This window comes from Crocuta crocuta, unplaced genomic scaffold (assembly GCF_008692635.1).
Source record: "Crocuta crocuta isolate KB4526 unplaced genomic scaffold, BGI_CrCroc_1.0 scaffold119, whole genome shotgun sequence".
Classification (NCBI taxonomy): Eukaryota; Metazoa; Chordata; class Mammalia; order Carnivora; family Hyaenidae; genus Crocuta; species Crocuta crocuta.
Genome location: NW_027551562.1, coordinates 6,949,912 through 6,966,748, shown reverse-complemented (window position 1 = coordinate 6,966,748; position 16,837 = coordinate 6,949,912). Strand labels below are relative to the sequence as shown.

General features: G+C 52.1%; 1 protein-coding gene across 2 annotated transcripts in view; it reads left to right on the top strand.

Moving 5' to 3' along the window:
* The window catches only part of FAM135B (family with sequence similarity 135 member B), a 274,520-nt gene that overhangs the window by 180,925 nt on the left and 76,758 nt on the right, over positions 1-16,837 (top strand). For both annotated transcript variants that reach the window (XM_077749966.1, XM_077749967.1), the window contains exons 5-7: positions 3,039-3,109; positions 8,577-8,750; positions 14,030-14,156. In XM_077749966.1, the coding sequence (XP_077606092.1) occupies positions 3,039-3,109; positions 8,577-8,750; positions 14,030-14,156 (372 nt within the window). The remainder of the gene's footprint in view (positions 1-3,038; positions 3,110-8,576; positions 8,751-14,029; positions 14,157-16,837) is intronic.

Genomic DNA, 16,837 nt, shown 5'->3' with positions numbered 1-16,837 from the left:
ATCTAAGGAGTAAGTAATATTTAACCTCATTTACAGATGAGAAAACCAGTTTAGAGAGGTTGATTGGCCCAGGGTAGAGCCAAGCATTGCACCCCTGTAGCTTGACATCCAAAGCTGCCTTCTTCTCCACTGGCTGTGATGCAACTCAGGAGAGAAGCCACAGATGGAGAAGAGTCACCATCATGAGGGAAGCTGAAAGCAACCAGGGAGAGAATGTGTACCCCACAACACGGAAGGGACCACGCAACAAAGGCCAAAGAAGCAGATGGACCCTTGACCAAATCTGGGCTGTGGGACTCGCTCACCAGCTGACCTTGGGAAGGTTGAATTGGGAACTCGCTCCTGCACTGAGCCTCGATGTCCTCATTTGTGAATGAGGGACAATATTTCTGAATTCTCAGTTTTATCCACATTGGATAGCCAGCATGGGCAGTCAGCTGCTACCTAGGAATTCTTCGGCAGATACTAGGCTACTAGTGTTATGTTCAGTGCTGCACCAAGCTGCTTCTACTGCTAAACAATGACTCGGTCTCTCTTTTTTGTAATGTTTGGTGGGAGGGGGAAGGGCAGAGAGAGCGAGAGAGGGAGACACAGAATCCAAAGCAGGCTCTGGGCTCTGAGCTGTCAGCACAGAGCTCGATGCCGGACTCGAACTCACCAGCCGTGAGATCATGACCAGAGTCGAAGTCTCAGCCACCCAGGTGGCCCTAAACAATGACTCTTAAAGGGAGGTCATTGTCATTAGGATGAAGCAGTGACAGGGCACGCATACAAGTGTGTGTGCACATACAGATGTTGGCAGGTGTGTGCACCTTTCTGCACATGCCCATGTACGAGTGTGTGTGTTTTGAGGGAGGAAGGCAGCCACCTGCCAGTGATGAATTGAATGGTTAGAGAAGCCAGTGGCTTTGTTCTGGAGCATCTTGCAATTAAAGATTTATAGAGACATCAGTAAAGCCATAGCCAGGCTCAGTCCTGGCCCGGGATTCCTCTCCTAGTTCCAAAGGAATTGCAGCAGGTTTAAAACTGGGGCTTACAGTGAGCGGTGCTTGCCAGCACGCCCGGGAGGAGGTTAGGCGGGCCCACTTTGCCAGTCCCACTTCCGAGGAATAGGCGGCAGGAGGCTCAGCTGCTGGGGCTGTGTGTACGAAGCAAGGTTTGTGATTATGCAAAACAAAGCTAGCAGAGGAAGTTATTCATAGCACTTGGATCCGGTGAAATGTTAACTTTTAAATGCTTTTTTCTTCCCCCCAACAAATTTTAAAACCCTGGAGACCTAAAGATAAATTCCATCCATATGTCTCTGCCTGAGATCTGCTTAACCAGGAACATGTTTCCAAAGATGCCTTTGGGTAAGAGATTTCCATCCCTGAAAGATGAGGACATTTTGCAAAGAAACGAGAACCGACGGGAGAGGGGGTGGAGAAGAGCTTTATTTATTCCTCAGGACACATTAATACTTTCTATGTGGCAGGCACTATTCCTGGAGCTGGGGATCCAGAATGAATTAAGACTACTCTCTCCCTTAATGATGACTGATTGCTGTGGACTCGAGGCAAGAAAATGGCCCGGGGGATGGTGGGGTTGGGGGTGCAGTTTAGCCACAGGCCAGATGGGGATTGTCAGCGAACACCGTGAGCCTGATCCAAACGAAGTTTCCAAATGCCAGGCCTGCGTTGCCAGATCCAGGGATTTTTTTTTAACAGAAGCTGGAAACTTGTAATCGAAATGTGAAGTTGCCTGATTTTTGAATGTTTGCAATTTGTAAGTTGCAACTTGCAGTTTGGCGAGGACTAGACAGAAACAATTTGGGTCCCGGGCTTCCCGATTATAAACCTGAAATGATTGTAATTGGAAGCATTGAAGGCCAAGATAGAAATGAGGTATCAGGGTTTTGTGGGTTACAGGGGAGAAGGGCTCCGTCCAGCCTGGGTGTGCAGAGGAACCCATGACCTGGCCCAGGCGTGCAGCCCTCACCTGGGTTCCCCGCTGAGCAGAGGCAGAGGTAGGATCAGGTAGGATCAGGCTTTGAGCAGGGCTCCTTCCTGAAGGTCGGAAGATGGTGTTGAAAGTGGGAAAAGAAGAACAGGGGGTACCATCTTTTAGACGGAGGTGAGAAGCCAGCAGGTAGAACACACAGATTGCTTTGCTAATTGAGGAAAATAGGAACGTTAAGAACAAAAGCAGCTGTGGATAGGACAGGAAATGCCACCATGTCTCAAAGTGTAAATGGTTCAATGTAATGGACCTCAAGCCAAAAATGAAAGATCTGGGGGCAGCTGGGGGCGGCTCAGTCAGTTAAATATCTGACTCCTGGTTTTTGGCTCAAGTCATGATCTTATGGTTCTGTGAGTTCGAGCCCCACATCTGTCAGGGCGGAGCCTGCTTAGGATTCTCTCCGTCTCTGTCTTCCTCCCTCTCTGTCTCTCTCTCTCAAATAAATAAACTTAAAAAAAAAAAAAAAAAGGAAGATTTGCTTTCTTAGGAAGCTGAGCCATCTTGGGTGATGGCCTCACCGTCCTGAGCGTCAGGATCCCCCTCTTACACACTGACAGTGGTGCCCACCAGGTGAGGGTGCCCGAGGGCAGAGATGACGTCACACATCCACCAGCATTTTCACATCACTAGCCAAGGGGGGCTTCTTCGGGCAAGCCCACTGCTTCCTCCTTCCCAGAGCACATGAACACTTCCCTGCTGCCTACAAGGATTCCAGATCAAATCTGTTTGGGAAGTAAGGTTCTCAAAAGTCCTGCACTATAGAAAACTTGCATGACATTTTTTTTGCAAATTGGCTTTTTCCCACATTTGGGAAATTCCCACATTTCCCCCATGAATCCCTTCCTTCTGTTTCCTCGTAATACTCACATATCCCCTCCAACCAGAGTTGTGTGGACTGCGCAGGCAATTCTGGTTTATGAATGAATGACATTAATGTTGCAGTGAGATTCGTTTCCTAAACTTTGGGAATTAGGCCAGCTGCATTTTTCATCGGGGCCAGGTGTGACTCCTCAGTCCCTTGAACTCTGTTTCTCTTTCAGGTGGAAGAGGCACTGAGTGAAGTCGATTTTCAGCTCAAGGTGGATCTGCACTTTACAGACAGTGAACAGCAGTGAGTGTTCCTCATGTCTCTGAATCCTCCTGGTTTCCTTCCTCCAACCGCTCCCTGCCCCCGCCCCCTGGGGCACCTATGGCCTTGAACCTGGGAACTTCCCCCAGAGGCCTGGCTCCAGAGAGGCTGCCCCGCCCACCCAACAGGTGGGCTGGGAGTGTGCGGGAATTCACTGCAGACTGGGGGTCTTTTAGGCAGAAGCTCGAGTTCTGAGTGCACACACAGCTCCTGACTGCTTGCCTTTACTATCTGGCACCTTCTCATGCCTCACACCTCCATTCATACCCAGTGCGGTATTTATTAGGTCTTCAGATTCCTGATGCTGTGAGGTGGCAAGCCTCAAGGCTCCTTCTGAAACAGAGGAGACCCTGCCTGGACCCCACGCTTTTGCACCGAATATCTGCTACTGTACTTTGACTCTCTGAAAACTGAAAACCTGCATATTTGTCACCTGCCGATTAAAGAGGCGGGAGACAAGGCTTCTCCTTCCTGGAACCGCTTTCTCCCAGCCTGCTCTGTGGCGCCCCCTCCTCCTCCTCTGTGCAAGCTCTCAGCTGCAGACTCTGTCAGGTCATAAATCCATAGTCCCTGTTTCAGGAATCAGTAAGGCCACTCAAGGATATTACCAAGACTCTAACCTCTCATCCAGTTTATGGCCCCTTCCCTGCCTGCTTCCGCCACCCTGAGCTCCAGGCTTGTCGAGGTTAGGAAACTCCCAGGGCGGGAGCAGGGCAGTATGAGGGCTTCTGTTTGCTCCTGCCTCCTTCCCTGCAGCCGGGTGTGGGCCTCACAAGGTCAGGCTCAGTCAGGAGTTAGGAGATTGCAAAGCAGAGGGTCATATAGGACAGGTTCCATTGCAAGCAAGGCTCCGTAGAGGCTGAATCACTGTGTCCCTTGCTCTTGGGGTATCCCTATGCATTCCTTGGAGATACACCCATTCAGTAGGCGAGCTCCCTCACCCCCTCACTGTAGTTCTTTGATATAGTGATGCCTCCTGTGGCCAGACCAGTCACTCCTTGCAGGCAGCTCTTTTGGCATATTCTTCTTGAAATGAACCCATATCTGGTCCTTGGGAAATGAACAAAGGCACTTTAATCCCTCAGGGGTGGGGAACCCCCTCTCCCTGCAATGCTGCTCACTCTCCCTTGGGCCAATCCAGCCACCCTCAGCTTCTCTCCTGAAGACATCTGCAGGATGATTCCTGCACCATAGGCACCGAAGCCTATGTTCCCCCAATTGTAGGGAACACAAGGCAAGCGCACTTGAAGATCCCTCTCATTAGGTTCACAGTTATGGGGCAGACACTCCTTTTCCCTCTGTTCTGTTAGCAAAATCTCAGAGAATTATTCTGACCACTCTCCGTAAGTTAACCTGCACTTCCGGTCTCTACAGTTTTTCAGCAGGTGTTCACATCCTCCTGTGGAAAATAGAGAACCAGTGGCCAGTGGTCGAATGCTGTCAGAACGAGCTCCCAATCCCTTCAAAGTTCAGACACCCTATTGGAAGTTTCTGCCCCTTCTCAAGGGCTGTCCCATCCCTGAGATGTGTCTGGTTATTATGGAGTTTTCTTAATGTGAGGAGCTGAGTCAGATGGGATCCTCTGAGATGTTGGTGGCCTGATGTGTCTGCACATAGAGAATAGACATCTGCTGACTTGCCGATGGTCATGTCTAGCGTTGGAGTCGTCAGGGGTATCTGTCCATGGTCCTGCCATGGTGTTTGGGCTCAATATCACAGATTCCTCATTCTTGTCTGAACCCAAGCCCCTTGGGCCATTCGGTTCTCTCATCACTGCTGCTTACCTCTTTGTGAGACGGTGGATGCTTGGGAAATCTTATTTTCCTCACACTCTCACTAGGATTTGTTCTTCTGGTACCATATTGAGCTTAGAGCCCTTGTAAGAAGCTGGCTTTCTTCCTAACCTATAAACTCAGAAGTAAAGCCTCTGCCTCTATTCTCATATGCTCCCTCAACCATCTGCGATTTCCATCATTCATGCATTTCATTAACCCACCCTGCCTTATCTTCCTGTGCCTACTTCCTCAGAGACATTCATCCATTACTCCACAGGAGACATTTCCAAGCAGTCAGAGAACCCTGCAATTGATTCCATACTCAGCCTAGAAGTCATTCTCCGTCCAGCCCAACTGGCAGTCTGAATGATAAGTCATGGTAGACCCAGGAAATGAGACCATGTTGTCATCAAGATGGGAGTTAATGGAGATGGGACTGAAGGGTAGAACATTCAGCAGCCCAGGCTCCGTGCTCCTCAGCCATGAGATGCTGGTCAAATCCCTGAATGTTCCTGTATCTCAACAGCCTCATTTATAACATGGACATTATTATAGAATCTATGTCTCCTAAGTCTGTTATGAAGATTAAGAGACAATATCTCAAGTGTGTGGTCTGCCGAATCAATGTCTTCTTCCTCTCTGTGGCTTCCGAGATGCATGTGGGGCCCGGCTTTCACGTGTCACTTCCTCTCCATAGCACAGAGCACTTAATAACAATCAGAGCAGGGGGTTTTCATGGAGTACAAGATTAGCTGAGGGGAACAGGAAGCCAGGGGCTGGGGAAGAGTTTAAAATGCCATATTTTTTCATTTTCATAAATTGGGTTTAAGGATGATGCAGCGTCTGTAGCACATCCAGGGAATATGCATTAGGCTTTGAAACATGACCCAGGCAGATGGCTTCTTTAGAACTGTGTAGGCCTGAGTGGAGACCCAATAGAGAAGCATGGCATTGAATATCAGGGATTTGGAAGGGTCAAAATCAAGATCACCCTGCTCTAGTCTACCCTCTCACACTTGCACTTGCTACTCTGCAAAGGCACACGAGCACATGCCTGCACTGCATAGGGATGGGAAGCTCACTCCTACCCATCAAATCCCATTCTGTCCTTGGACGGTTCTGCCTATGAGGAAATTCTTCCTTATTCAAGGAACAAGTCCCTTTTGTATGCCTTCCCTCAGTTGCCCTTGATTTTAAACCTTGCAGCCACTTAGAAAAATTCTCAGTCTGGAGGCGCCTGGGTGGCTTAGTCGGTTAAGCGTCCGACTCTCACTTAGGTCATGATCTCGCGGTTCGTGGGTTCGAGCCCCGCGTCGGGCTCTGTGCTGACTGCCAGCTCAGAGCCTGGAGCCTGTTTGAGTCTGTGACTCCCTCTCTCTCTGACCCTCCCCTGCTCACGCTGTCTCTCTCTCTCTCCTATAAATAAATAAAACATTAAAAAAAAAAGAAAAATTCTCAGTCTGAATGACCCTTTAAGATCAAGATAAACAAGACTCTTCAATAAAGTCATCTCTTTATCTCCAATTAAATATCAGAATTCTTTCCCTGTGTTTTGTGTTTGACCTTTTTTAGTTCCTTTATAGGAACTCAGACATTCTTCCTTCAGTGCTCAGGTTGACCTCCAACCCTTTCTAAATTGAGACACCCATGAACTGAGTTTTATCTCCATTGATTGGCTCTATCCATTATAGAGCACAAAACATCTATCACCGGCTTTAATCAGAGTTCTTTACTCCTATTAATGTGGCTTAAATTCTTCTTAACATTTTTGTCACCTGTGCTCCCCTGAAATGTGCTTCACCTCCTCTTGTTCTAGCCTAAGAATATCTCGGTGTGTAAATGGATTCCAAGCAGTGGAGTACAGCACTGCAGAAGGGACTGTGTGGTCAGATGAACTTGGGCCTAGCATTTCAGTTTTCCTCGTGGCTTAGAACAAGTCAGGTTTTTTTGTTTTGTTTTGTTTTTATAGTTTATTGTCAGTTTGGTTTCCATATAACACCCAGTGCTCATCCCAACAAGTGCTCTCCTCCATGCCCATCACCCATTTTCCTCTTTCCCCCACCCCCATCAACCCTCAGTTTTTTCCTCAGTATTTAAGAGTCTCTTATGATTTGCCTCCCTCCCTCTCCCCAACTATTTTTTCCTCTTCTCCCCCTGCAACNTGTGGTTTTGATTTGTATTTCCCTGATGATGAGAGACGCTGAGCATGGTTTCTTGTGCCTATTGGCCATCTGGATGTCCTCTTTGGAGAAGTGTCTGTTCATGTCTTCTGCCCATTTCTTCACTGGATTATTTGTTTTTCGGGTGTGGAGTTTGGTGAGTTCCTTATAGTTTTTGGATACTATCCCTTTAACTGATAACGTTATTTGCAACTATCTTTTCCCATTCCGTCAGTAGAACGAATCAGTTAACCCATGCTGGCTTTGCTTCCACATCTGAAAATGGAAATAATACTAGTAAAGGCCTCATATGATGGTCATACGGATTGAGGGGAAAAGCACTGGGTTCCGTTCATTATAAGGCCTCAGTAAATTGGTGTCAGAATGAAAGTGAATATACATGTTAGTGGCTTTCTGAGACTCAGGGGCTGCCCTCGCTGTCCCACCCCCATCAGGTTTTTGCCTGGAAGAGAGGAGGCTGCTGTTTGTGGTCCGATAGCAGAGTCACCCTGGGCTGCAATGATTTACTTGGCAATTTGCCCACAAGCTAAGCAACAAGGATTTCAGGGGGAGTCCAGCCCGCGGAGCTGGGTCTGGGGAGTCTTCTGCCTCCCCTTTGTCTCCCAGTGTCTCGTCTCCCCATCTATGGAGGAAGGAGAAGTTTGACCTCCGAATACTGTCCGAACTCTGTGCTCTGCTCACAGAAGTTGCCCCATCTGCGCTTCCCAGTTGCCCTGCCTCAGAGAGACTTGGAGAGGCTGAGTGATTGGCTTCCAGAACTTGAGATTGGCACTGGAGGAGTTTTATTTAGAGAAGAATCACAGGTTTTTTTATAACCACAGGCTCCACTGCACCTTGCCTACCAGCCAGTTCATCTCTTGGGAATCAGATACAGCCCAGTGACAAAATGCTAGAGCAAAGGTGGGGGATTCCTTGATGAAATTGGTCAGACTGTTTAACCATTATGCCTCGGGACTCACTTATTTATTTGGTCAGTCACCTCTTCTTTTTAATAAGCAAACATTTGGCCAATGTGTGCAGTTTGCCAGAAGGACGATTAGTTACGTTTCCTGGCCAGACGAGGTAGGATGCTGGCAGAAAACCCAGACTTATGAGGCAGCGCTGTCCTGGGCGTTGGTGGAAGGTTGGTGGAGGCCAGGAGGGCTTCAGGGTTGACATGAGCTCTGAAAGGGGCCTGAGAGCCTTTCCATCACTGGCCTGACAGAAGTGGGGGTGGGGGGGGCGGCTTGGTGGCAGTGGCCGCAGAGCATGAGCCCCGGGGCTGCTGAGAGGTAGCTGTGTGGTGCCTCCCAAGCTCTTTTCCCTCTCAGACCCTTGGGTTTTCCATCTGCCAATCCTGGGAGACATGGTGTCCCCCGGACAGGGTACCTGTAGGGGACGGATCATGGTGTCTGCGTGGTGGCTGGCCCGGGGTGGGGCCCTCACGCAGCCCTGCCTGAGTGACAGCAGTGTCGCTTGCCGTCACTCACCTGAGCTCACTCACTTGCCTTCCAGGCTGAGGGATGTGGCGGGGGCACCCCTGATTAGCAGCCGCACGCTCAGCCTGCACTTCCACCCCCGGAGAGGTCTGCACCACCAGGTCCCCGTCATGTTCGACTACTTCCACCTGTCGGTGATCTCGGTGACCATCCACGCGGCTCTGGTGGCTCTGCAGCAGCCCCTGATCAGGTATGAAATTATGGACATGAACGCGGAGGCGCGAGGTGCCGCCTGGGCTTTCTCATTATACTCCTTACGTGGCGTGGCTGAGGGGCCAGGGCCTGGATCGATGGGCACAGACCGGAAGGCTCCTCCCAGGAGGAGGGGCTAAGCTCCTTGCCCACCTCAGGGGCAGGATAGAGGTGGGCGGTGGGTGGTACATATTGCTCATTAGGAGTCCAGGGCACAGGGGCAGGGAGCCAGGGGCTGAACCTGCCAACAATGGATTGTGCCTGGCTGTACTAGATGTGGATGGGCCCTGGGCCCTGGACCTGGCTTTGCCTTTTCTTACTTTCTTTTTTTTTTTTTTTTTTAATTTTTAATGTTTTATTTATTTTTGAGAGAGAGATAGAGACAGTGTGAGCAGGGGAGGGTCAGAGAGAGAGGGAGATACAGAATCTGAAACAGGCTCCAGGCTCTGAGCTAGCTGTGAGCACAGAGCCCGATGCGGGGCTCGAACCCACGACCTGTGAGATCAAGACCTGAGCCGAAGTCGGACGCTTAGCTGACTGAGCCACCCAGATGCCCCCTGGCTTTGCCTTTTCTAACCGTGCCTTATCTGAGAAGTCACCCCATGTCCCCGAGACACGAAGTCCTCATCTCTCAACCAGCAGCACTGTGTCCCACCACAGATTATAGTGGCTCTCAAGGGTGGTGGCTAGGCACGGGACAGGGGCTCTGTTTTCTGCCCCCTCCCCAGGTTGCTGAGTGTTTAGATGCAGGACCACCTGCATGGCCCTATGTTCTCCCTGTTAGTGAAGCCCCCTGAGGCACTGAGATTTAATGCATTCCTCAAATGTGGGGTACAGAGCTGGCAGAGGTGAGCATGTCGCGTTGTGTGCCCGCCATGGCCTGATCTGGGCACCAGGTCACTTCCTAACCTTGCCCGTGCATGCGGGCATGAGTTGCTCCTACGTGCAAAGTGACAGTCAGGGTTAGAATCTTGTAATGTTGAGTCTCAGGAAGGAACTAACTTTCCAGTGTCCCTTTTAAGGAGAGCTTCCCAGTGCTGGGAGTTAATATACGTGTGGGGGCGGCTCCAGTCCCCCTTGCTGGTTGGGTAAGGGCTTGGCTCTGATCACCTGCTGGGGTCAGTGACTAGGAAAGGAGCCCAGGTCCTGGTCAGCCGACATGGCCAGTGGGTGCGGCTCCTGGCAGCCTCTACCCCCGGTCCCTATGCTCCTCGGCTGAGCCCCATCACAGGCTCTGCTTGCTGTTGGGGCAAATCCAGACACTGCCCTTGAGTAGTAGACAGGATGGATATATATCAGATCAACCATAATCCCCAAACTGAGAAGCGTCACCCGACGTAAAGAGTAGGTGGGCTAAAGAGCATGGTGGGATGCTATCTGAGAGAAAGGGCATGTTGCATAGGGTGGGCCGTGAGCAGTGAAGTGTTTTGGCATAGAGAGAGAGCCCATGGAGGGTAAGGTTCAAGCCAGTGAAAGGAGCCAAGGGCACCGAGGGTGGTGGAGGCTGGCATATGGGCCGTGTGTGCACAGTACCTGGCCCCCGGCACTCCACTGGCGAATGTGGACATTCTCTTGCCCGTCAAGGACTGAGCTCCTCCCACTGGGCCCTGAAGAGAAAGGAGACGCCCCTGTAAGGAAGACCATGGAACTATTCATTTTTCTTTCTTAACGGCTATATTGAGGGCCTGCTGTGCCCCAGGACTGATGTTAGGATATGCGCAGTATATGCCAGTGGGCCGGGCAAGGAGACATTGCGATAGACTTTTCCCTGTCTGCATTTATGGCATTATCATTTGCCAAATGCTGCGTAGAGTTTGGCAGAGAATATCACAGCAGTCATAGGTATAATCAAAGGAAAGCAGAGCTGAATTTGGGGAATTGCAGGAGAAATAGAATCCAGAAAACAAGGGAGGCATGAGGAATTTACAGAGATATTCCCCGGCTGGGTGCGTGCTCTGAGGCCTGGCAAAAAGTGGCCTTGATGCAGACTTAAGGACACAGTCAGCCTGCTGTCAGTGACGCAGGGCTGATGGCTGGAGGTGGTGTCCTGTGAGTGGCTGGCTCTCAGCTGCTGAAAGTGAGGTGATAGCCCTGGGAAGGAAGGCAGAGCTCCCTGCAGGCAGCTCTGGGGCCCTGAGACTGAGCTGTTGTGCTTCGGCTGGAGCCAGGCCCATCCCGTTGTCTAGCACCACCAGGTAATTCCTGGGGGTCCTCGGAGTGATGTCTAACTGCTCTAGGCATCTGTTTCAACACTGAAGTAATAAGGAAGGCGGGCAGGCAGGCAGGCAGGCAGGCAGGAAGGGAACTTAGGAAATGGGCAGTGATATGAATCCAACAGAGAGAACAGGGGCAGTGAGATGAAGTACACAGTCTATGCCGCACATGGTGAGCACGTGCTTGCTTAGTGGTGGGTGGCCTAAGCGTTGAGCCATTTCTGGAAAGGCCAAGCCAGGAAGCTCTGGGATGAACAGATTGGATCTGGGACCTTAAGAGGCTTAAAGCCTGGCAGGGCAGAAACGCACATAAGTGATAAAGCCTCGTTCAGCGAGCAAACCATCCTGGGAGCGGGAACGTAATGGAGAGTGGGGTCGAAAGTGCCGGCTTTGGGGTCAGAGGGATCTGTTCTGAGCCCCCTGCTTAGTGAGCCCGTTAGCTCAAGCACATGACTGAAGCTCCCTGAGCTCCTGTTTCCATAGTGCGGGAAGGGTATTAGAAGGATTGAATGAGATAGTACACGTAGACGCTTGGCCATGCAGTCCATTAATATTTATGCCGCGCCTACCATGTCTGTGTCTTGGGGTCTGATCTCGGCCTCATGTCTACCACATGAGAAATAAACTTGGGAGGGTAAAGCCCTCATTTAGCAGTGTAACCAATGTCACGTTAAGGCATTGAAAATCCATTTATGGTTTAAGAAGAGGGCATTGAAGGATTTGAGGGGGAAAATCACCAGGTCAGACCTGTGTTTTGTAAAGATCCCTCCTGTGGCCAGAGTGGGCTGGGCTGGCGGTGACAGCCCTTTGGGGTGGAGACAGGAGTTCGAGGGCCAGGGTCCAGCTAGGAGGTAAGTGTCCACATCGCCCAAAATGGATGTGGAAAGCGGCATCCCTCTTCCTGCCGCTGGGAGCCCTGATACTATCTCACGAGGATTTGGGACCTGGAAACCCCTCGTAGAAAATTTAACCGTCTGATGAAAACAGCTCCTTGCAGATCAGACGGAGCAGCCTTGGCAGAGAGGAGAGACATTGATCGTCAGAGCCTGGCTTCTCCAGGGATGGCGGTAAAAATAGAACTGTCTTCTGTTCTCTAGGTTTTGCAGGAAGGATTTCTATTAGTTACCTCACAGTGGCAGCGAACAAAGGCAACCCTTTAAAATGATGGGAAATACCTGTCAAATAGGGCAAGTTCTAGTTTCTCCAGAAAAGTGAGTTTCCCAGCATCCGTTAAGTCCAATGAGGAAGCAGCAGGTGTGAAATTAAAATTTAACCTCAGAAGACCTTCTGCCTTTCCTGAAACACCCTCAAGAAGAGAATCCAATGGTTAACTCCTAAATGGGGCAGTTGGATTTCACTGGAGGGATTCAGATCCCCTGGAAGAGCCAGTCGAGGCCACAGTTCAGGAAAACAACCAGTTACTCCAGTTTCCGATTTACAGCCTGGCCCCGAATATCCCACGAGCATCGCTGCTCATGCACATAATCTACGTTTTCCTGCAATGTGCCTTTGATCCATTTGTAGCCAAGCTGCACGCTTGCTTTAAATCTCAGTTCTGGTGCAGTTGGTTAAGCGTCTGACTTCGGCTCAGGTCATGATCTCACAGTTCATGAGTTTGAGTCCTGTGTCGGGCTCTGTGCTGACAGCTCGGAGCCTGGAGCCTGCTTTGGATTCTGTGTCTCCCTGTCTCTCTGCCCCTCCCCTGCTCACGATCCCTCTCTCCCCCCACCAAATATAAATAAATGTTAAAAAATTTTTTTAAAAATCACAGTTCCAAACAAATCAGAGTAATGACTATATTATACTCAATTATGTGTGTGGTAATAGCAGCAGTAGCTACATGAAGATAGTCATAATCGTGTTAGGTTTTATTGTATTTGTGGGGTCATCAACAACGGCTGGAGCGTTTATTGAATGATTGCTGTTTGCCTGACACAGCACTTAAAGCCGCGTTGGGCCAGTCTCACCGAATCCTCCGAGGCCCCAGCGAAGGTGCTGGTATCACCTTGCCGGGTGTAAAAGCTCTCCCTTCCCCACGTCACGGAGCTTATGGGTGCTGCCGCTGGGCTCCCAGCCTTGATGGTGGCCTGTGACCCCTGGGCCGTGCTCTACCCATAACCCCTCGATCTATCCCTCCTTTCCCCTGGTTTGCTTTATAAACTGCTCTTCTGTGCGCCCCGTTCCAAGTTCACCTTCACGGTGTCCCATCTGCCTCCCTCTCTAGACAAAGTGTGTCTGAGGGTGGGGGGCTGTGCCTCCACCGTCTTACCCAACCCCCCGCCACCTGACACACTGCCAGGCATGTGGCGCTCACCTGATACACGTTTGAGCACATGAAGTATTTTTTTTTTAAGGTTTTTATTTATTTCTAGGAGAGAGAGAGAGAGACAGCGTGAGCAGGGGAGGGTCAGAGAGAGAGGGAGTCACAGACCGAAAGAGGCTCCAGGCTCTGAGCTGGCAGTCAGCACAGAGCCCGACGCGGGGCTCGAACCCACGAACCGCGAGATCATGACCTGAGCGAAAGTCGGACACTTAACCGACTAAGCCACCCAGGCGCCCCTGAGCACATGAATTAAACAACAGTAGCATTAACGTTATTTCGCCGTCAGGCCTTAAGCAGGAGTGCGGGTCACCTGGGCTGAATCCTTGCGGGGAGATTCCTTGGGCCCCCGTGATGCTCACACTCGTCTGCGGAACACAGGAGGCTCAGGGAGGGGGTTTGAAGGAGCTCATCCCACACTGTGCCCCGAAGGGAGCAGGCGCGGCCGCAGACCATAGCGGAGGGAGCCCCCTTCCTCCTGCCCCCCGGTCCCGGGCCTGGGAGCTCACCCTCTGTGTCTCTCAGCAGCTGCACGGTCGGCCTCACGGGCATTTTGCCGTCTTAGCTTCGCAGGATTGCGTGCCAGGGGCGCCCCCTTCTCAGGCCGCCATCCCGGGGGGGGGGGCAAGCCCCTGCTTCTAAGGGACTTATCGCGCAGCGTCCCCCTCACAGCCCGGAGGGGCTGAGCTACCAGCACTATTGCCTTCTTCACACTGTTTCTCCCTCTTCACCTCCGCCTCTCAGCTTTACCCGTCCGGGCAGAGGCCCCTGGCTTGGCAAAGGCGGCCCGGACTCGGGACCGGACCAGTCCAGCATCTCTCTGGAGAACCTGGTCTTCGGAGCTGGGTACTGCAAGCCAACTTCCTCGGAGGTAAGGTCCGTACGGGACGCGGCCCCGGGGCCGCACGCGGCCTCGCAGGGGTGCGTGGGGGCCCCCCTCTCCCCGTCCATCCATTCCTTCCTTCCTCATGCCGGGCCCTGGGGTGGACACTGTAGAGTCCTCTTCTAGATAGTTCCTTTGAGGGCAGGTGGGGAGCAGCTTCCCTCGGGCCCCGCAGTAACCTGGAAACCCCACTGGCCTTGAGCCGCTGTCATCACCCGGCTCCGTCTCTCTCTTCTCTGAGCCTCAGTTTTCCCCTGTGAAGAGTGGAGTCACGAAGATTTAATAATGTCCTGGGGTGATGTGTGGGGTGATCAGTGTGATGAATGTGAAGGTCCTAGCCCAGTGCTGGTACTCAGTAGGCGCTCGATAAATAGGCATATCCCGACCGCTCGCTTATTCCTCCTTTCCAGTAGACACCCATCCTTACCTCTCTGGGGCGCAGGGCTCTGGCCACACTCGGTATCTCTGTGCCTGTATTTCTCCTGGGCCAACACGTGATTACGTTTGTTCGGGACCTGCCCAGAACTAACCAGGCTGCGTTAGTCTGGCTTCTCCAGAGAAACAGAAGCAATGAGAGATGGATAGATGGAGGGACAGGTGATAGTTTCCAGCTAGCAGCGCCGTATTTACGCAGACACCATATATATAAGGAGATCCGCTGAAGAGAATTGGCTGGCGTGATGATGGAGGCTGAGGCGTCCCCAGGACCCACCCCTGCAAGCTCAGGACCCAGGAGACGGCCGGTGGTGGCTTCCAGTCTGAGCTCAAGGGCGCCAGCAGGAGAACACGGTGTCCCGGCTGGAAGGCAGGCAGACAGAAGACATTGTCTCACTCTGCCCTTCTGTTCTGCATTTTCTTGCTGGTCAGGTGATGCCCACCCGCGTCGGGAGGGCAGTCGGCTCAGACTCTGTCCACTGATTCAAGTCAGTCTCACCCAGAAACCCTCGCGGACCAGGGATAACGTTTAACATGGTGTCTGGGCACCCCGTAGCCCATCAGGCTGACTTAGCGAGCTGTCACACCACACAGCCCACAGGAGGAGCGTGGAAGTCTGTCTACCCAGACACGAAAGAGGCCCCCCCACCCCGTGTCCCGTGTGGCCCCGCCCCTCCTCAAATCCCGTTCCATGGCTCTCCTGTGATGTCACCTCCCCCAGCCTGTGGCCCAGCCAGGAGGTTTGGCTGCAAAAGGTGGCTAAGCCATGCGCCTCCCCATCTGGTCCCAGCTGCTGTGTCTCGTGTTCTCATGATGCAAGGAGCTCAGGAGAGAGCTGCCGAGACCCTCCTGAGGGACAAGTGACCCGGACCGAGGGCAGGGCTCTGTGCCCAGGAAGGAGCAGACTTCAAAGCCAAATGGGACTTCCTTGAAGGTGGAGTCCAGAGACTTGCAGATGCAGGGCCTCGGGGAAGCCACCCAGCCACCAGGAACTGGTGTCCTCAGCGTTGACGCTGGACCCGGCAGGTAGTAGCAAGGGACTGGAGGCTGGGACTTCCTGCTCCCTCTGCACCCCCAAGGCCAGGCACTGACCCTCCGTCGTTAGTGGATGCTGTGTGCGTCCCCGGATCAGCCCCAACCCCCTGCGGTGGGCCCAGCCCCGCTCCGGACTTCTGATGGGTGGACCGAGAGGCCTTTGTTGTAACCACATCACAGGGCCAGGCCCTACTTCTCACTCGCCCACGTGTGCTGGCCCCAGAGCCTCCCCGGGGCATCTATCTACCCGAAAACCTCCAGCTCCGGCCGTTTTCCAGGTAACGTGGCGCAAGATGTTAGGGGATGTCAGAGATCAGTTCAAAACGTTTTTGACACAGATTCCAAGACGAAGTCCTTTTCTAGGTCCCCGGAAGCATGTGAGGATGATGGTGCCGTAGCATGTCCCAGAAGGGCCTCCTGTGCGCATCCTGTGATGCCTCGTTCAGATGACACCACCTCTGAGAAGCACTCCCTGATTTCCTAGGAAGTTCTCTCTCCCAGATGCTCCCTTGGTGGGTCAGCTCTAGGCATCTCTGTCTCTCCTCTGCCGGATTCTGAGCAGCTGCAGATAGAGCCCAGCTTGCTCAGCACCACATTCCCGCACCCAGCACCATGCGGGGCTGCCCTAGGAGACTGATCAGAACCCTGGACCTGGGGCAGGCTGGGGGTGGGGGTGGGGGCATAGACTCGGTTGCATCCGAGAATTCAGGCATGACCCAGCCAGATCTCTGCCTTTGGCATGGTGGCACGTGGGAGAGAGAAGATTATGGTGTCAGACACCTGCTATGCTCCCCGGCCCCACGTGACTTGGGGGACTGGATTCACCCTTGCAAGCTCTGGTTCTCAGCTGGAGAATGGTACCTGCTTTTAGAGAGGATCTCGGGAGTTAATATGTATAAAGACTGTGCAAAAATAGACTCATAGCAGGCACATGATACAGTATAGGTTTTTTTTTCCCCTTTCCATTTCTTTTCTTGGCTATTTTGGGGGATGTGTGTCAAAGAAGACATCCCTCTCTTGTACAAGAGTCAGATAAAATAGCTTATTTGTGGGTGCTCTGCAGTGAACTCGCTCATGGAGCTTAGCTCAATGGGTTATTTTTGGGACCTGATTCTTTCCCTGTGTATTTTCCATTTGGGTCCCATCCAGTTATGCGGGCTCAGTGCTGCGCGCCCACCCGGGGCCTTCCACCAGGTGAG